The following is a 19,198-nucleotide window of genomic DNA, read 5'->3' as shown; positions in this document are numbered from 1 at the left end:
GACGTGATGAAATAAGCCGGAAAGAGGGTCACGGGCACCCGGAATGCCAGCTGCACCCCATGACTGCTGACCCGAGCCCTGTGTTGAGACCCTGGGCTGAGGCTGCCAGGCTTCTGGGTAGCCTCCCCCCATCTCAGTCTGGGGAGGACCCCGGTGGATCCCCCATAGAGGAGCCTGAGCCAGAAGGTGCTCTCCTGAGGATCGGACAGACCCAGCGACAGCGCCGGAGTGGGAGTCGGGGGTGCAGAGGTGGGGTGGGACTGGCAGCAGGGAGACCTCAGCTGTCCTGAGTCCAGCGGGGTCCTGTCACACCTCTCCTCTGTGACTCGGTGACGCTGAGCTCGTGTGGCTGCGTCTTCCTGGGCCAGCCGCTGAGTTCACATGGGTGGGAAATGAGGTGATGGGCTTAAGGAGGGGAGGGGCCGGCTGCACCTGTGCTTCCCAGCAGAGAGGGGGGTGAAGCCTGACCCTCAGTGATCAGAGCCAGACACGCAGAGACGGGCAGAGGGGCCCAGCGGGAGGTCTCTGGGGTGGGATTGGGGGCACCCCATGCCCTGGGACCGGCCACCGACGGGACACTGGAGAGTTCTATTAGGTCACCCCCGTCCTGGGCAGGGGTCCCGGGAACCGTGATCAGACGGGGAGCTCTGACTCAGAGCAGGCAGGATTCCTATGAACAGCGTGTGGGGGCCTTTGCCCAGGTGGGACTGCTGTGGACACGGTGCCATCTCGGGGGATGGGCGGGGCTTGGCCGCCTGGCTCCGTGTGGGACTCAGCAGAGCTGAGCCTCCTGTGTGAGGGACAGGAGCCCCGCGTGGGGTGTGGTGAGGACAGGCAGAGCAGGTGGTAGGAGGTGAGGCCTGAGTGTGACGCTCTGGTTTGTGGTGGTCCTGCTTCTGAGCCTCAACTCATATGTATGTGTGTGTATATATATATATATATATATATATATTTTAGGTTTATTTATTTGAGACAGAAAGAGCGAGCAAGCAGGGGGCAGGGCAGGGGGAGAGAGAATCCCAAACAGACTCAACGCTGAGCATGGAGCCCTACCTGAGGCTCGATCCCAGGACCCTGAGATCGTGACCTGACCTGAAACCAAGAGTCGGATGCTTAACCGACTGAGCCACCCAGGCGCCCCTCAACTCATAGTTTTGAGACATGAACACATCTCCAAAGAGCTGAATCAGGATTTGTAAATGTTCTGTGATAGCAAAGCTCACAGTAGAACTTTTGATCAAGTTGCAGAACCTTTAAGAAGGTAGCAGTCCGGGCTGTGGGCATCCATGGTCCGAGCTTCGCTCTGTGCCGTGGACACCGTGAGCTTGCAGAGCCAGGAGCAGGAGGTTCCGGGCTGTCTTGCCCAGGATGTGCTCCCTTGTGTGGGGAGCTGCAGGGTGAGGCCGCCTCTAGGCCTGCTTCCCGAGTGTCCGCAGTCTTTGTGACCCACACCTGCTCCTTTGTGGTTTTTCCTGGAGCTCTCCTCGGGGACAGCCGGGAGGCCTGGTCTCCCCTTCTTTCAAATTCCCAAACCAACGTGGAGCTTTTTCCTGCATCCCTGCAGTGTAGCCTACGTGGGGGTGGTGCCGGGCTGTGCCCCTTTCTTGAGGACAGACCCCAACGATTGCTGACCCTCTTGTTCCTTTCGGACGAGCCTGCCCTCTAGATGGGACTGTCCTCCAGATGGGACTGTCCTTACCTCTTCTGGGGCCAGGGGGCCTGCCTGGCTCCCCACCATCTAATCCACCCTGTCTGTGCTGTGTGGCTTCGGTCCGAGTCCTTGCACTGAAGGCTCGGACACGCAATGAACCATGTCTCTTGCAGCTCAAGGTCTCTGCTTTTAAAACTCACGATCCTTTTCTTAACCTGCTTGCTAAGTAAATCCACCCTCGACAGAAGGATGCTACAGGCTGAAGGGGGAATTAGTAGCTGGCAGAAAGAAAAGACAGTAGCAACAAAAAACAAAGTTCGTTACAGTAGCAAGAAAGCCTCATGGTGCCCAAAGCGCTCCTGGAAAATGCGCCCTTGTGTTGTTGCAAGATTGGCTTCAGCTTCTAAGGCTGTCCTGCACACCAGCTCAACATTTTACCCTGGGCCGCTCACTCACACCCACACACACTCACACTCACACAGATACACCTCAGCCCTCACTCCCAGCCAGGTTGACAGTGGTCTAGAGCTGGACAAGAGCCTTTACGTTTAAATACAAACTGAGCTTTTGCTTCGTGAGATTATCAGTGTATTTGGTAGAGATTTGAGTTGTTAATTTTTGGCGTTGGCTCGACGGAGGAGACATCTGTGAGTGTTGTAAGGGAGTGTTCTCTCCCTTACAAGTGCTGGTTGGTTAGGGTGTGGTATGCAGAGTGCCCAGGACCCCCCTGCCCAGGACGCTCAGCCTGACAACCACCCCCCACCGCCACCTCCACTATCTTTTAAACCGTCTATTTCCATGTAGCGGCTTCTGCTTCTGGCTGCTGGCTCTGCATATGCCGTTTCTGCTTTGTCCTGGGTCAACCCCGATGGAAAATCACTCTAGTGGTGATTTCCAGGAAAAAAACATCATCCGCATCACAGCCTGCGTGTCACTATGGCAGGATCAAGTTGGTGGCGTGCAGCCTTTCCAGAAATTCCATTGTGCTTGATTGGAGTGATCCGAGAGGTAGAATTTGGGCCAGTGCAGTGCAGAGAAGGCTCCAGCGCCCTGGGTGGCAGAGGGAGCGCCCCCTGGAGGCGGTGGGGGAGAGAGGGAGCGCCTGCCTGAGCTCTGGAGTCGGGTCCCTTGGCAAGCTGCATTCCCCCCTTCTGCATCCTCATCAGTACACAGGGCGAGAATCGGAGAGAGGTATTTTAGTGCTGCTGTGAGGGTTACATGAGGTCATCTTCAGCCACCTCCTGGCCAGGTACCTCCTTGCCTTGGCCCGTCGCATCCCCCTCTGCTATCTGCTCAGCTCCGGTGTGGCAGTGTCCCAGGCTAGCTGGGTGGCACCCGGCAGCGCTGTGGACAAGGGTCCTTCCGAGGGAAACCCGCTCTGCTCCAGCACCCTGGCTTTGCCCTTTGCAAACCACCGGGCTGGATCCCGTTTCACATTCCTCAAACATTTGGGCGTCTTCACAGAAAGTCTGGCGGGAGGGAAGACGTGAGTTTGTATGGGGAGGATGGCGGGAGGTCTGACCCTGACCGTGGGCTTGTGTTTCAGGTGTCTCCGTGTGAGCGGTGCCGCTGCGAAGCCAACGGGGAGGTGCTGTGCACCGTGTCGGCGTGTCCTCAGACGGAGTGTGTGGACCCCGTGTACGAGCCTGACCAGTGCTGCCCCATCTGCAAAAATGGTACGTGAGCCACAGGTCGAGCGCAGGGCTGCCTACCACTTGCCTCCCAGTTCACCCCAAGTTCACTGCCTGCTTCGTGGTCGATGAAAGATGCATGCATGTGTGTGTTTGAACACGCGTCCGCACAGTCGGGGGCCCCAGGGGGACAGTTGGGAGCTGTTGTGCACGGAGGCGTGCACGCTCTTGCTGGTGTCAGCCCCGTGCTCTATAGAAGACCCAAGAAGCGCTTGGGGGAGAAATTCAATTTCCAGAGCGAGGAGAGTCCCTTACTTTCATTTAACTTTGTTCTTGCAAAGCAGTTTCTCTCTTTCCAAGACAAATCAAACATGCTGGTTGGGCTCATTTACTTTTCATTACTAAGTGAATTAAACTTTGGACATAATTAAATATTTTTCATAAGTAAATTAGGCAGGAAGAGCACCCCCTCTCCAGTGAGAGCCGTGGTAGATCAAAAGCCTCATCTGCTTTATGAAAAAGAAATGGCAAGATGTCCTTGATCATAACTGATAAAGGGAGAGCGTTTCCTCACCCTAAATAACGAGAATGACTTTGTACCTTGAAGTACTGAGCGCTGTTCTGGGCATCACGTTTTAAGAGGGTATTTGACAAGAGTGCATTCCCAGGGACAGTGGGCTTACCAATGATGGCTCAAGAGGGCGGCTGGATGAGGTAGTTGAGTTGGAGGCGAGCTGACTCTGGATTCATGATCAGGTCTTCAAGAGTTTGAGTCCCTTCCCTGAAGGAGGGATCTTGGGTGGTGTCTGTGTGGCCCCAGGGCGTGGTGCTAGGCCTCAAGGTCAGAGCCACAGATTGGCTCAGAAAGATGGGAGCATTTCCCTGACCTGAGCATTTCGGAGAAGGTGGTGGGCTCGAGAGGTGATCAGCTCGTCACTGCGGGGGTTACTGGCCCAAGCAGGAGGCCCTGCGATGCGGGCTTGGTAGGTGGCGGACGGTGACACAGCTCTTGTTAGTGTCTGGGGGGCATCTCTGGGAGGGTCAGTTAGGACTGGCAGGAATGGAGTCGGGGTGGGGAACGGGAGGCAGGTAGAGAGGCCGGCGGCCTTCGAGGGGGTGGGGGGTGAAGCGAGCCTGCTGAGGAGCCAGTGGGCACCTGGCGTCCATCAGGAGATCAGGGCGGCTCCTGTCCAGGCTGCAGTACCTGCTCATGGACAGGGAAGCACACTGCACAAGTCACCTCTCATGGAGTCAGTGCTGTTCAGTGGAAGGCTTAAATGTGGGCTGTCGAATATCTGGTTACCTTAAATATCCAAATACTGTGTGTTGTCTCTTGCCGAGCGCGATAAGAAACAACATTTTGGCCCTCGATAGAGTATCTGTGTTTGGACATTTCCAAAGGATGGGAAGATGTGATTTCAATCTCTGAGGAAGTTCTAGTCCTTGAAACTTGGTAAAGGTTTCAAACCCACAGAAAACTTGAAATGCTTGTGCAATGAACAAGTGTAGACCCTTCACTCCGTTTACCTTTCATGAACATTTTGCCATTTTTGCTTTATCTCTTTTGGTCTCTGTCTTTGTTCCCACTGGTCCCCATCTCTGCTGTACATAATCCAATGCCATCAGCACTTTTACTTATTTGTTCCTTCCCATCATACACTCCGGAGACCTTCTATTTATATCACCACCAGCATGAAGCCTACCGAGTACAGTTCAAGATTTTTCTTTGTAGGTCTGTTTGCGCTTAGGATTTATCCCAGTCAGGGTAGAGAGTCAGTGGACTCTGTTTAGAAATTATCTGGATTAATTCTTCTTTACCATCTCCATGACACTGATATTATAACTGAAAGTTTGTATCTCTTAATCCCCTTCACCTGTCTCTCCTCTCCCCCACTCCCTCCCCTGTGGTGGTCACCGGTTCGTTCTTGAATTAATTCCTTATTGGTGTGCATATGCTAAAATGTTAAGGATTCTCACTTTGGTAGACAGCATGGGATGGAATAGGGCAGGATTTGGGGATATGGGATACTAGAGATTCTTAGAAGGAGCATAAATATGTTTTCTAAAACCGGATTCAAGAAGGATTTGTATTAAAAGGTTTTGATCCACGGGCTCGTGGGGGGCTCAGTCGTTAAGCGTCTGCCTTCGGCTCAGGTCATGGTCCCGGGGTCCTGGGATCGAGCCCCGCATCGGGCTCCCTGCTCAGCTTCTCCCTCTCCCAGTCCCCCTGCTTGGGTTCTCTCTCGCCGTGTCTCTCTCTCTGTCTGTCAAATAAAAAAAGAAAAAGATTTTGATCCAGTTATGTCAAAACATCAATAACTTCTTATTTTCAGGAGTACCAAGTAGAAAGAAGTTTAAATGAGCCTAATCATATAACATATTCACCAGATAGAAAGGCTTTCTGCCATCTATAGTATTTAACCTTGACAGGTTAAATGGTGTTTGGAATTCTTACCAAAAGATTGGCTTGAAAAATGAGAAGGGTTTCTGTTGAACTTGAATACTCTGTAATAACTAACTGAGATTAGTGAATAATTTATGGTTGTCCATCTCTGCCACCCGCATACCCAAAACAATGTTGTTATAAGAAAATATTACACGTGGACTCAAAGATTATAGGACATCAAAAACAATGCCTTAGACAAAATTAGACGTAGATCGGATGGAATATGAAGGTTTTAAGTCCCAATCTCAGGAAACAGGCCTTTACTCTGCATACTCTAATGTCTTCACCTGTAGCATTAAATACTTCCTTCTCCCAACAAAGGGAAAACTACAGATCAGTTGCAAGCTGCCAAAGTCAATTGCGTCAAAGGTGCAAAAGTTTGAAACCAAGAGTGCATGGGATATAAATAAATGATCACAAATCAAGTACAACTTAATATATTCACTTTGGTGACTTGTATAGCTCAATCTGCCAAGGATTTTCTTTTGATTAAATGGCTTGTGTGGCACTGTTGTTGTTTTTTTTTTTCTTTCTCCCAGTGACACAAACAGCAAATGTTATTTATATGGACTTTCAGGATTTCAGATTTGCTCTGGAGACAGGGGCACTTCAGAGGTGAGGTTCACAGCACTCATTCCACTTAAGCCTGTTAGTCTCAGAACACTTGTGATTGGAGACTCTGTTCTGCACGTGTGCATGCTCTTCCTTCATGCATGTGAGCGGGGCATGACCTTGACTCTGGGCCTTGTTAGAATTAGCTCTGATTCTCTAAAGGGGAATAGCATACCCAAGGTGGTATGAGGTACTTTGAGAGTACTAAGGCCCTGGGTGTGAAGACTGTACATCTCACTGCAGTATTGTTGCCCTTAACAATACAGTTGACCCTTGAATGACATGGGTTTAAACTGTGTGGGTCCACTTATATGCAGATTTTTTTCCCCAATAAATACAAGACAGTCCTATAAATGTATCTTTGCTTCCTCATGATTTTCTTAACATTTTCTCTTCTCTAGCTTACTTTCTTGGAGGAGTACAGAATATAACACATACAGCATACAAAATATATGTTAATCAATTCTTTGTGTTATCGGTAAGGCTTCTGATCAACCGTAGGCTGTGAGCAGTTAAGTTTTTGGGGAGTCAAAAGTTATACACAGATTTTTGACTATGCAGAGGTCAGTTCCCTAAACCCACACATTGTTCCAGGGTCAACTAGTTCTTGGCAGCTTTATTTCCCCAAGAAAATAAATATTTTTTTGGAGAAGAAAATGAAAACTTTTATAAAATTTGTAAGAAAAATACTGAGACTTCAAATTATTAGAAGCACTTTCATGAAAAATATGTGAGAAACACTGACTAAGAATTAGAATTAGAGGGATTTTTTTTTCTCTCGTGTATCCCAAAGAGTAGCATAAAATCATAATTAAACCACGTGTAGTGAGTTGGACAGAACCGAATGGTGTGTGTGTGTGTGTGTGTGTGTGTGCAGGTGCACACTCTCTAGGGCAGACCATTTGTCAGGACATAAACAAGTCTTACTATATTAATATAAAGGACAATCACATAAAGTATGTTCTTTGAGCACAACAGAATTCAACAGAATTAAACAAGCACTACCAACAAAAAAACTTATGATACTTAACAAAAACTTACTATATGTCCACAAAAATGAGAACATGTGTCCACATAAAGATATGTATGTAAATGTTCATCGCAGTATTATCCTTAATAACCGAAAAAAGAAAAAGAAAATGGAAATACTCCAAATGTGCATTAACTGGTAAATGGATAAACAACATGTGGTATAAGCACACGATGGAATATAATTCACCAATAAAAAATGAGTAATGATATGTGCAACAACAAAAGAATGAACCTCAAAAACTCATTCTAAATGAAAGAAGCCGATCATAAAAGACAACCTGCTGTATGATTCTATTTTTTTGGAAGGTCTACAGTAGTCAAATTTACATAGGGAGAAAGCCCCTCCCTGGTGGCCTAGCCCTGGGGTCAGAGAGGGAATTCTCTGCAAATGGCCATGAGGGGATTTTGAGGTGATGGAATATTTATAAGTTGGGTTGTTATGATGGTTACACAAATAAATTTACTAAAATTATTAAATTGTATACTTACAATGGGTGAGTTTTGTGCTATTTAAAATACACCTCAATACTGCTGCTGGAAGTATTGACAATCTCTTAAAAAGATTGACAAAGTTGGGGCGCCTGGGTGGCTCAGTTGGTTAAGCATCTGACTTAGGCTCAGGTCATGATCTCAGAGTCTTGGGATTGAGCCCCACGTTGGGTTCTGCACTCAGGGAGGAGTCTGCTTCTCCCTCTCCCGCTGCCCCTCCCCCTGCTTGTGTGCTCTCTCTCTCTCTCTCTCTCTCTCTCTCAAATAAATAAATAAAATCTTTAATAAAAAAAGTGTAAGTTTTGTAATTTTCCATGACTCACGCCTAAGGCTAGTCTGAATACATATCCTTTCATCTTTCCTCAGAGACTGCCTTTTCAAATCCTGGTCTCATGCCCTTGATAACTATGAAATCTTCTAATTAAGCCTGTTGAAGCTGAGACCCTTCTAAGTATATACCGTTATTGACCTTTAGGAGGTCGGAAGTTGTAAAGAATAACAGACGTACAAACCCAACCAAGGTGGATGGCTTCTCACAGACTTCCGTGCTCTAGCTCCCCCTGTACCTGGAATGGGAGTCAAGCTCCCCGCACTACCCCTTGTCGAGTTATTCTTCACTTGCATTGTGGATACCTCTCTGCCTCCTTCAACTGCACACTTCTAGTTATTCTAGACTCTTCCTTTTTATGATTCAACTTCCCAGGACCTGGGGCTGCAAATGCAGGGAGAATGAGGGTCGCTAGGTGCTTGCAGGTCTCATGAAGGTTGGTACTGTGCTCATGTGGAAGCCCAGACTTCAGGATGCACCTTTCACCCAGATGCAGCTCAACCCTCGTGAGCATCAGAATTGCTTCCAGGACTTATTGAAACACAGACCTGCTGCGCACCCCTGCTGGAGTTCCTAACCTGGAAGGTTTGGCCTGGGGCCTGAAAATTAGCATTTTAAAAATTTTTTTTAAGATTTTTAAAATGTATTTATTTGTCAGAGAGAGAGAGAGCACAAGCAGGGGGAGCGGCAGGCAGAGGGAGAAGCCGTCCCCCCTGCTGAGTAAGGAGCCCCATGTGGGACTCGATCCCTGGACCCTAGGATCATGACCTGAGACGAAGGCAGACACTTAACTGACTGAGCCACACAGGCATCCCCACATGTTTTTTTTTTTTTTTTTAAGTAAGCTTTATGCCCAGTATGGGGCTTGAACTCCACCCGGAGATCAAGAGTGGCACGCTCCTACTGTCGGTGTGGGGACCACCCCAGGAGACCCATCGATCTCAGGCAGGCATTTTCTCATTGTCCTCCTAGTCAACTATAAGAAGAGATGCACACACAGGAGCTGCAAGGCTTTAGACATGCATGAGGTCATTCAGAGATTTGGATGCATTTCCAAATGCCTTATTTTATACTTGGTGTTTATCAGGGCAGAGAGAAGATGATTTGCATGGCCAGTCAAAAAAGTTGCTCGTGATTTGTGCTCTCTGTCACCCTACATACCTAGTATGACAGGTGGGCGGCAGATTTGACTCCAAGCTTCCTAGAAGCCAAAGCAAGAGTGGGAAGTATAATAAATACGACCTGCAAAGAGAAATATACCACAGTTTTGTTTTTCAGCAGACATACTTCCTAGTCAACAGTTTGCCTAGGAATAATAACATAAATGAATTTTTTATAAATGTGAAAGTTTTAGGGGCGCCTGGCTGGCTCAGTGAGAAGAGCGTGTGACTCTCGATCTCGGTGTCATGAGTGCGAGGCCCACTTTGGGTGTAGAGATTACTTAAAAAAAAGTTTTAAAAAAATGTAAAAGTTTTATTCAACTTCTGTTAGCATTTCCCAACATTGATCAAGAGCTCAACTCCAGAGTGCTAACATGTTTCTTCTCCATGTGTCTTCTGTTTTACTTACATTTTGGTGTCGTGGGAATAGCGATTCAGGTGGCATCCCATTAACGCTCATAAAGCCCAGTGAGCATCAGTCATTTGTTCTTTCTTCCTTTTTAAAGATTTTATTTATTTATTTTAGAGAGAGAGAAAGAGAGAGAGAGTGGGGGGCGGGCAGAGGGAATCTCAAGCAGACTCCTCGCTGTGTGCGAGGAGCTGACATGGGGTTCGATCTCATGACCCTGAGATCATGACCTGAACAGGAACCAGGAGTGGGACGTTTAACGGACTGAGCCACCCAGGCGTCCTTAATCATTTGTTCTTTAGAGAAGCTCTTGTGTGTCCCCTAGTGTTCCTCCTCACTCCCTTAACTAGCGCTAGTTCTGGGTTTAAGGTTGCACATTCCAGGTTTAGATCCTCAGGGTCATCAGAGAAGCTTGGATGACTCTCAGGTCTCCTTTCTGATAAGTTAGCTAAAGAGGAGGGATAGTAAAGTGTGAAATCTTAAATTCAAGAGCTTCATTTGTTTTCATCTCCTCCTGAAATCTTCCCATTAGCAGCTCTTCTTTGTAAATTTGTCAGCAGTTTAAAAGGATACTTTTGTTTTCAAACATTGGGACAGAATCCGATCTGTAAGATGAGTAAACCAAGTGAGACCCAGACTGCCTTGAAGTGGTTGCTACCTGATGATGATGAAGAACTTCTTTTCTGAGTTAAACTTCTAGACAGAAGGTGTATGACAGTGACTTTTCTTTTTTCTTTCTTTCTTTTTTTTTTTTTTTTGTATGTTTCCTAAAGTCAAGTGTATTTAGCCATGAATTTCAGGCAAGTGGGGACTTCAGTCACAAACTCGTGACCACCGAGTTTGGCCCTTTCCATTTTATACTGTGGCTTTGATCTCACTGAGGACCAGACCAGGAGTCTCTCTTTTGTCTCCCCTCTTTGTGAAGACCAGTGTTCAACTCTCCTCAGCTGGAAAACCTTCTCTGGCCTGCTTCTTAAGGCAAGCTCATGGCCCTGTTGATTCTTCTCAGAAGCCAGAGCCCTAATCACCTTGTTTTCCGATGCAGGAACAGGGAAGACACCATCATTAAACGTGTTCTTTTGTTGAACATTGGGCGCTTCTTTTTTTCTCTCTCTCTTTTTAGATTATTAGAGAGGAGTGTGTGTGTGTGCGCACGTGTGCGCTCATACGGGTGCGTGGGCACGTATATGTTGCTTTTAGAAAACACTGAGGCATGTCTTCTTTATTTTACGGCAGATACAAAGATGAGTCAAGTGATGGTGCCCGGCCTTAATGAGCTCATAGTCTAGAGGGGAGGTAGTCCTGTAAATAACATGGTATCTGCTACTTTGCTGGAATTTATGATGACATCAGTGAGGAGCATAGGGGGAAATCCTGAGTAAGAGGGCGGTAAATGTTACCCTGTGTATGGCCTTTATTTGGTTTTGAATCATGTCATTTGGATGCATTCCCAGCAGTGAGATGATTAGGTCAACGGGTTGGGACATTTTTATGATTTGGATACATATTGTCATGTCGTTTTGCAGAAGGGTGTGCACGTTTGTAAAGCTCCTGGTTTTATGATGAATTTGCTAAACCTTTCATTTCCCCCCGCCCCCTGCAATGTATTCTACTTTGCTGACTTCTTAACGAAATTACTTTGAGCAGGACCTCAAGAGTCCTTGACATCAGTGCTATAGAAATGAATTCTTGGAGTGCCCTGTGATACAACGACGAGGTATGGGGACTAAGAGTTTATAATCAAGTAACTTGATTTCTCTACATCCTTTCTGTATCCGTGTAGCGGACATCCGGCCACATCTGTGGATATCTTGTAACAGCGTAGCCACAGGGGAGGTTTACAAGTGTTCCATTCATTCGATCCACAGATACTGACTGATCCTCACTATCTGCTATATGAGATGAGTTGGCAGACAGGAAGAGTTCTAGAAACACAGATCCCATGAGGGAACCGGGACCCACCCCCCTGCCCCTGCTCCTCCAGAGCTGAGAAATGCAGGGGAGAGGAGGGAGGAGCACCCTGAGGGCTCTGGAAGCAGGAGGAACCAGGAGGGTCGTCGGGGGCAGGGCCCGTGCAGGAGTGAAAGGGCTAGGAGAGTCCCGCAAGCCTGGAGGTAGGAGGGAGCGGGGGACCTGCAAGGATGGGCACACACAAGCTCACCAAGGACCTTTATGCCACACGAGAGGTCAGGTTCAATGCTAAAGCAGCGAGGCACCCCACAAGGGGCTTTAGGATAGAAGTGGCACAAATCTATTTGAACCGCAGCGGTCGCTCTGGGTGTAGGGCTCAGACCCCTGGGAAGAGCAGGCTGTAGGCTCTGTTGGAAGACAACGTCTTTGCAGATGCCCTTGTGCGGCATTTTGTGCTGTCAGGTTAGACTAAATTCCTTGAAGAAGTAGTGCGGAAACCCCGGGCTTTGGAGCTCAGCGGATGACTTTCCAGCTGAGTCCTTGTCACCTTGTTTAATTCAGCTTCTTTGGCTTCTTCACCTGCAAACGGGGACGATCTGTGGGCGCCCTGCAGGCTTAGCATGAGGGTCAAACACATCACCACCTTCTGCGGAGTCAAGACTCAAAGACTATTTTCTCCCTCCTTTGTCCTCCTGGAGCTCCATCCAGTTGGGCTTCTTAAAAGTGATGCCCGGCACCAGATTTCCTTGCGAGGAGCCCCTGAGTTTATACCACAAACCACTGTGGCAGTTTGCCCAGCCTCAGGCAGACCGAGGTTGCAAAAAAGCTTGCGTTTCCCTTTGTCCTCCAGAAGATTATCCATTCATAGGCTTTGGCCATTATTCATCTGGTAAAAGCCGCTTGGTCATTAATACAGTGGCTTAAAATATCCCCAGCCTGTGTCCTTAGCCAAAGGGAAATCAATTGTCACAATATACAATAAAGCTATTCATCCCAAGGCAGGCAGATATCTTCACCACATCCAATAACATGATCGATGGTGCCATTACCAGAGGAAACTTACACTGCATCCGAAATGCTTACATGGGCTGTGTTCTGGTAGAAATAGGCTGACAGCATGAAGACAAATAGCCCCGTGGATGGCTTCCCCAATCTGTCTCCATCTCTAGGAGAATGAGCCAATGAGTATTCTTAGAGAGGACTTTTGGGGGTGCACCAGGGCATATAAAATAGCCTCCGTGTTGATCAGAAGACACATTCTGCTCTTACGCCGACAGAAAACTCACCCCTATTATTTGTCTTGTGGGAAGATAAACTTCAGGTATCAAAGAGCCCATTACCCCAGGAGGGATCCATAAACCACCGGTTCTGAAAATTGTCTCTCATCTTTTCTAAAACAAATGCCTTCACTTAAGAGTGGTTACAATTTGGTAATCCTAACAGCTGCGTACTGAATTTATCTTTAATCAGACATTTGCCGAGTGTCTTTTGAAAGCCCATCAACTGAGAAAAACATTATCCGATGGGAGAAAAACAGCACCATTTCTTTAATGAGAAGCAATCACAGTTCATAGATAATAAGAATGGTGGGCCCCTAAAAGGAGGGTCTCTATTTTAACACGTGTTCTAACTTGATTCTCATAACGGGGGAGACAAAAGCAGTTGTTAGAACAACTCTGGTCACACGAGGTGCTGACCATGGTAGATACACTTTAGACTCCACCCGCTAGAGCCCCAAATGCTGGTGCAAATGGTCTGCATCCACGTCACCTCTGGAGAGAAAGACTAACTGGGTGGCCATGGAAAAGCAGATGGGGGATGCTTTTGAGGGATTGTTCCAATCCCTCAAAAGTGTTCAGAGGCTGTGGAGCCAAATCCAGATATGAGCTGGACCGGATGACTTGCAGAGCCTTTCAGTGCTAAAATGTTATTACTCTTTGGCACTAATGCATAAATGTCTCCAGCATCATTACTCAGCAATCTATTTGGGGTGCACAGAAAGAACAGTGTTCCTTTCTCTGGTTAATTCACACGTTTTCTTGTCTTTCCCTGTGTTACTTACATCAGTGAGTCATTTTGTAAATGAACGAGATAGTCGCTGAAAACAAGATACGCACTTATTCTTTGAAGACCCACAGACAGAAGGTCCTGTGTCACCGCCCACTCTCATAGCTGGAGAGATACAGAGACTCTGGGCAGGGGGCGGATTGAGAGTTCGGGCGGGGATGCTGCCACCGCCTGAGCCACCTGACACATCTGGGCTTCGCTCCCCTCATCTGTGAAAGAAGTAGGTCATGTGGGAGAGGATGCATATGAAGGTGCCTTTAGAATTTCTTCAAAGTGTGTGTCATTTAAAGGAGAGGAAATGCCTTAGCACAGAAAAGAAAGGTGATTAGTACAGTTGACCCTGGAACCGCACAGATTTGAACTGCGCACTTATACATGGATTTTTTTCAATAAATGCGGTACAGGGCTGTAATGCATTTTCTCTTCCTGATGATTTTTTTTAAGATTTTTTTATTTATTTGAGATAGAGAAGGAGAGCACAAGTGGGAGGAGGGCAGAGGGAGAGGGAGAAGCAGGCTCCCTGCTGAGCAGGGAGCCCAATGCCGGGCTTGATCCCAGGACCCTGGGATCATGACCTGAGCTGAAGGCAGACGTTTAACTGTCTGAGCCACCCAGGCGCCGCCCCCCACCCCCAATGGTTTTCTTAAGAACATCTTCTTTTCTCTGGTTTACTTTATTGTAAGAATATGGCCTATACTACATATAGCATACAAAATATGTGTTCATCAACAATTTATGTGATTGGTAAGGCTTTTTGGTCAACGGTAGGCTGTTAGTAGTTAAGTTTTGGCAGGGTCAAAAGTTATATGTGGAATTTCGACTGTGTGGGTTGTCAGCGCCCTTAACCTCTGTGCTGTTTGTCAACTGTATTTACAAAAATTGCACATTTTGTGCACAATGTACAAAAAGTTACACATTTCCCCCTGAAAACCGCAAATTCACTTATCTCCTAGTAATTAGATTTTCAGACTCCTGCCTTTCCCGTCTTGAATGCATGCAAAGCTGCAGGCACATCTCTTTCCCTGCTTTCCCTAGTTACTCAGTTCGCCTGAAATGCCTTGAAACCCTCTGACTAAAGCAAAACTCCATCTGTTTTCTGGGACCACTGCCTCTGCTCCTTACCTGCCTGTTCGCAGGTGCCCCCCGACATTCGCCACCCTGATGAGCCAGTCCTTGCTGGCCTGGTTTTTCCCATGTGGCAGTGGACAGCCCCAGGGCTAAGGGACAGAACTTACTCATTTCATACTCCACTGTCCCCTGCTGCGCCCACACATGGGGATGACTGTGCAGACTGAAGCGGAAAATTTAGTGTTTCTTTATTATATATTTCTGAGGTCTTGATCCCATCTAAATAAAGTGAGCCCAGAGAGACCAGCTTTGCAAGAGTGACCATGCCATGCTTCTGGAAACCCCAGGAGGAATTTTTGTCCCTTTAGCTCTCATGAATACTTTACTGATCCGCTACCCCGTGGCTTCTCTGGGCTCTGAACCATCTTGAGTACCAGAAACATCTCTCACACAACTGCTTCAAACTCCAGACTCCATGAAATGATGGTCACCAAGGCAGCCTTACGTTCATTATCTCAGATAAAAGCCTCAGAATAATGAAGATGCTGGGACTATTCTCTCCAGGCCCCGTGAGTAATGAAAAGCCTGAAGGAAGGGCTCATTCATTAAGATTTTATAAGCAGGCAAGAATAAAAAGATATTTGTTTTAAAGAAATCCATTTTTGTCCAGTCTAGTCTTACTTTAGAAGAACCGTGTCTGCAAAAAAAGGGGGCCTTTTACCTTCATTTTGTTCACAAATCTGAGTCAGCCTGACAAGAATTTGGTTTTTGTCTTGTGTTCGGAAGGAAAGTAGATATGCTTAAGTGCATGTACTGGGACTACAGGTAAGGTCCACCTCACCAAAACTGGCTCTTCCCATCACTTAAACTGATAGTGCCTTTACAGTTTCTAACTAAACTGGTAAAAATCGATCATTTGAAATGACCGAGGAGTTGAAAATTGACAACCACACCCCAAAGAAGCAATGCAAGCCTGAGCCTGTGAGTATATGGGGAGTCTAGCACTCCAGGGCATCCTGAGAAAATAAAAGGTCATCGTGAACAGAGATGAGCCATCCCCCAGCCCGAAGCTGTGCTCTGGAACTCTCTGTTTTCTAACTAATCGTTTTACTAGCAATGAGCTAAAAAAAGTGGGGGGGGGGAGAAGAAAGGAAAGGGATAAAATTAGGAGGAAAGCGAACATTTATTTTTTTTAGGATTTTATTTATTTACTTGAGAGAGAGAGAGCACAGAGAGAGAGGGAGAAGCAGACTCCCCGCTGAGCAAGGATCCCAACACAGGGCTCGATCCCAGGACCCCGAGATCATGACCTGAGCAAAAGCCAGATGCTTCACCGACTGAGCCCCCCAGGCGCCCTGAAAGTGAACATTTAGCAGACAGTATTGACTTTACATTTCTCGAGGCTCTTGATGGTGAACTTGTAATTTATAAACTTTGTCTAGTCACTGATGGGGTCACAGTGAATTCACTAAACAGATACAGATAAACTGGAAAACATGAATCTCCTTAAGAAACATTGTTTCCAGGGGCTCCTGGGTGGCTCAGTCAGTTGGGCGTCTGCTCTTTGTTTAGGCTCAAGTCCTGATCTCCTGGGTAGTGAGACTGAGCCCCACGTCTGGCTCCCCACTCAGCAGGAGTCTGCTTGGATATTCACTCCCTCTACGCCACTTGTGCTCTCTCTCTCTCTCTCTCTCTGTCTCTCTCTCAAAGAAATAAAAAAAAATTAAATTAAAAAAAGAAAGAAACATTGCTTCCAGTTCAGAAGTTAGTAGTAATTTTAGGAAGACTGTCTAATAACAATGATTTAAGATGCATGTCGACAGAAGGCATACTTACCTGTTCGTCTCTGAACCATCAATTCTCACTGAGAGCCACTTACTCTGGGTTAATGTCACTCATTTTCAGTTGCATCCTTTTTGTATTTGTACAAAAGCTAAAACAACAGCTGTTAATATGGTGTCTCCAATAACAGAAGGAAAATGCAGCAAAAAATATGTCCTTTTTCTGTCAGTTTCTCCTGTGATTCAGATAGAAAATCAATTCAGTTATTTTCAAAAGCAAAGTCAGTTTTGTTTCATTTTGTATTGTTTTTGAAATTCAATTCCTGGAATCAAAGCAAATCTTTCAGAAATTAATTCTATCAAAGGTAAAACATCTAATGCAATTGCTAATTCTATTTTAGATGTATTTTAATAAGTTCAAGGTTGAAAGTAAAATTATTCTTTGACTGCTCTTATGAATAAATTTTTAGCAGAGCAGCGTATCATAAAAACATGATCGTGGGCTCCTGGATGGCTGAGTCGGTTAAGCATCTGACTCTTGATTTCAGCTCAGGTCATGATCTCAGGGTCGTGGAGCCTGCTTAAAATTCTCTCTCTCCCCCCTGCCTGTGTTCCTACACCGCCCCAATCCCCACCTTGCTTTCTATCTCTGTCTCTTTCTAAAAACAAAACAAAACAAAACAAACAAAACCACCATGATCTTGCTAACTTAATAAACCAGTAGGGTAGAAATATATTTGAAGTTGAATATGGCACACATGGTATTCGTAATTGCTTCCGAGCAAACTGTGGTATCCTAGAAATAAATATGGAAGCTGTCATCGTCAAAATTTTAAAATAATCCAAGCACATTATTTTGTGAAGAAAACAATCTCTTTGGCAGATTTGTTGGTGCCTCTTTCACCAGTTGGGCTCTCTTCAGAAACGGGTGAGCCTTGGAAGATTTGTAAAGTTAACCTAAGTGCCTAACAGTGTTTTTTGACATACTGTTTTAAATAAAGGCATTGCCTATATTTTGGCTGTATATTTCTTTCAAAATCAATTGGGACTCTTTAGTCACAGTATTCAACAAATAGAAAAAAGACTTTAGCTTTTGAGGCTTTAGAAAGTCGTGATTGTGAGAACCAAACTTGTGAACCAGACAGTACTTAGATGGCTCTGGACAGATGGAGTGGATTACACAACGGGGCCGCCACTGTGTGTGATTTAATCTTCAGATCACTGTGTGTGGGAAGAATATCTTAATTGAGCTCATAGGTTAAATTGGATCTCTAGATATTCTGTACTGAAATGACGCAAAGTTAAGAAGCCCTGTGATATTTCCAACATTTGAATTCAGCGAACACTCAAAAAAAATCGTAAACAGAGACAAAATATTTGGTGAATTTTGTCTTAAAATGTATTTATTAAGGAAAGTCACTCTATAGTGCTATATAGTACCCATGAAAACGCTTGGCATATCCATGGAAGCCGTGATTAGAAATGAGGATGTCTTCCATTTATCAAATTTTCTGAGTTTGCCAGGTAGTATCTCAGCATCTATAGAGAGAGAATTTTCTCAATTAATAATATGCTCTTCAGAAGTCAATTCAATATACTAATAATTCCAAATTTAGAAGCCATAAAACGTAACTTGAAAACCAATTCCAGGTAATTTTATGGAAACATTTAAAATAGTAAGACTATTGAAAAAAATTCTCTCAAAAATGGGATTGTATAGTATATTGTAGTATAGAAACTGAAATGAAGTTTGTGAACTATACCAAAAGTAATTATTCCTAGTGTAGGGGAGGAAACAGTTTTCCTTGCCCCTTTCAGAGTCCCCTGGCTAGGTCTGAAAAGAAAACTGACAGAGACAGATCAACAAGAGAAAAGCACACACATTTTATTAAATCGTTACACGTTTATGGGAGTCTTCACAAGAGAATGAGGACCTGAAGAATGACCAGAGCAGGCAGCTCTTTGACCTTTTAGACAAACAAACAATACATTTGTGAAGAATTCCAAGCATGTTTGGGCTTGGGGTAGTTGGTGTCGAAGAAGTACAAGGGTGGGGCTCCTGCCTGGCTCATTCAGAGGAGCATGGGACTCTTGATCTCAGGGCCGTGAGTTTGAGCCTCATTGTTGGGTGTAAGATTATTTAAAAAATTAATTAATTAATTTAAGAAAAGAAGTACTAGGAAGATAAGTGTGGCTTAGCAAGTCTTGTTTGTACAGATTTTCCTTCCCGGTTAAATTAATTTTGTTTCATCATATATAAATTTTATCATGTTTTAAGTTCAGTTTTAGTGTTTACATTGTTTTAGCAGTTTTAGTTTACATGTAACAAAAAAACCCATTTTTGATGGTGTGGTTCACTTCTCAGCCCCCATCATACACCTGCTCTCAGGCAACTGCTGATCTGATTTCTGTCATGAGAGTTTTGTCTTTTTTTTTTTTTTAACCTGTCTCTTAGAGAATTTCACATGAATGGAATCATAGAGTATGAGTCATTGTATCTGGCTCCCTTCACCTACCAGGTTCTTGAGATTCATGAACACTGTTGTTGCATATATCAGTCCCATCCTTTTTCGTGCTGAGTAGCGTTCCACTGTATGGATGTACCACATCTTA

General features: G+C 45.6%; 1 protein-coding gene across 4 annotated transcripts in view; it reads left to right on the top strand.

Moving 5' to 3' along the window:
- The window catches only part of VWC2 (von Willebrand factor C domain containing 2), a 129,269-nt gene that overhangs the window by 19,209 nt on the left and 90,862 nt on the right, over positions 1–19,198 (top strand). For all 4 annotated transcript variants that reach the window (XR_012375963.1, XR_012375962.1, XR_012375961.1 and 1 more), the window contains exon 3: positions 3,198–3,327. Coding sequence is in view for 1 of the 4 variants with exons in the window: in XM_073885044.1 (XP_073741145.1) it covers positions 3,198–3,327 (130 nt within the window). In the remaining 3 variants the exon portion in view is untranslated. The remainder of the gene's footprint in view (positions 1–3,197; positions 3,328–19,198) is intronic.

This window comes from Callorhinus ursinus, unplaced genomic scaffold, assembly GCF_003265705.2.
Source record: "Callorhinus ursinus isolate GAN/ISIS: 27379988/994484 unplaced genomic scaffold, GSC_fseal_2.0 scaffold60, whole genome shotgun sequence".
NCBI classification, from domain to species: domain Eukaryota; kingdom Metazoa; phylum Chordata; class Mammalia; order Carnivora; family Otariidae; genus Callorhinus; species Callorhinus ursinus.
The sequence above is the reverse complement of the archived record's forward strand: the minus strand, read 5'-3'. Positions and strand labels throughout refer to the sequence as shown.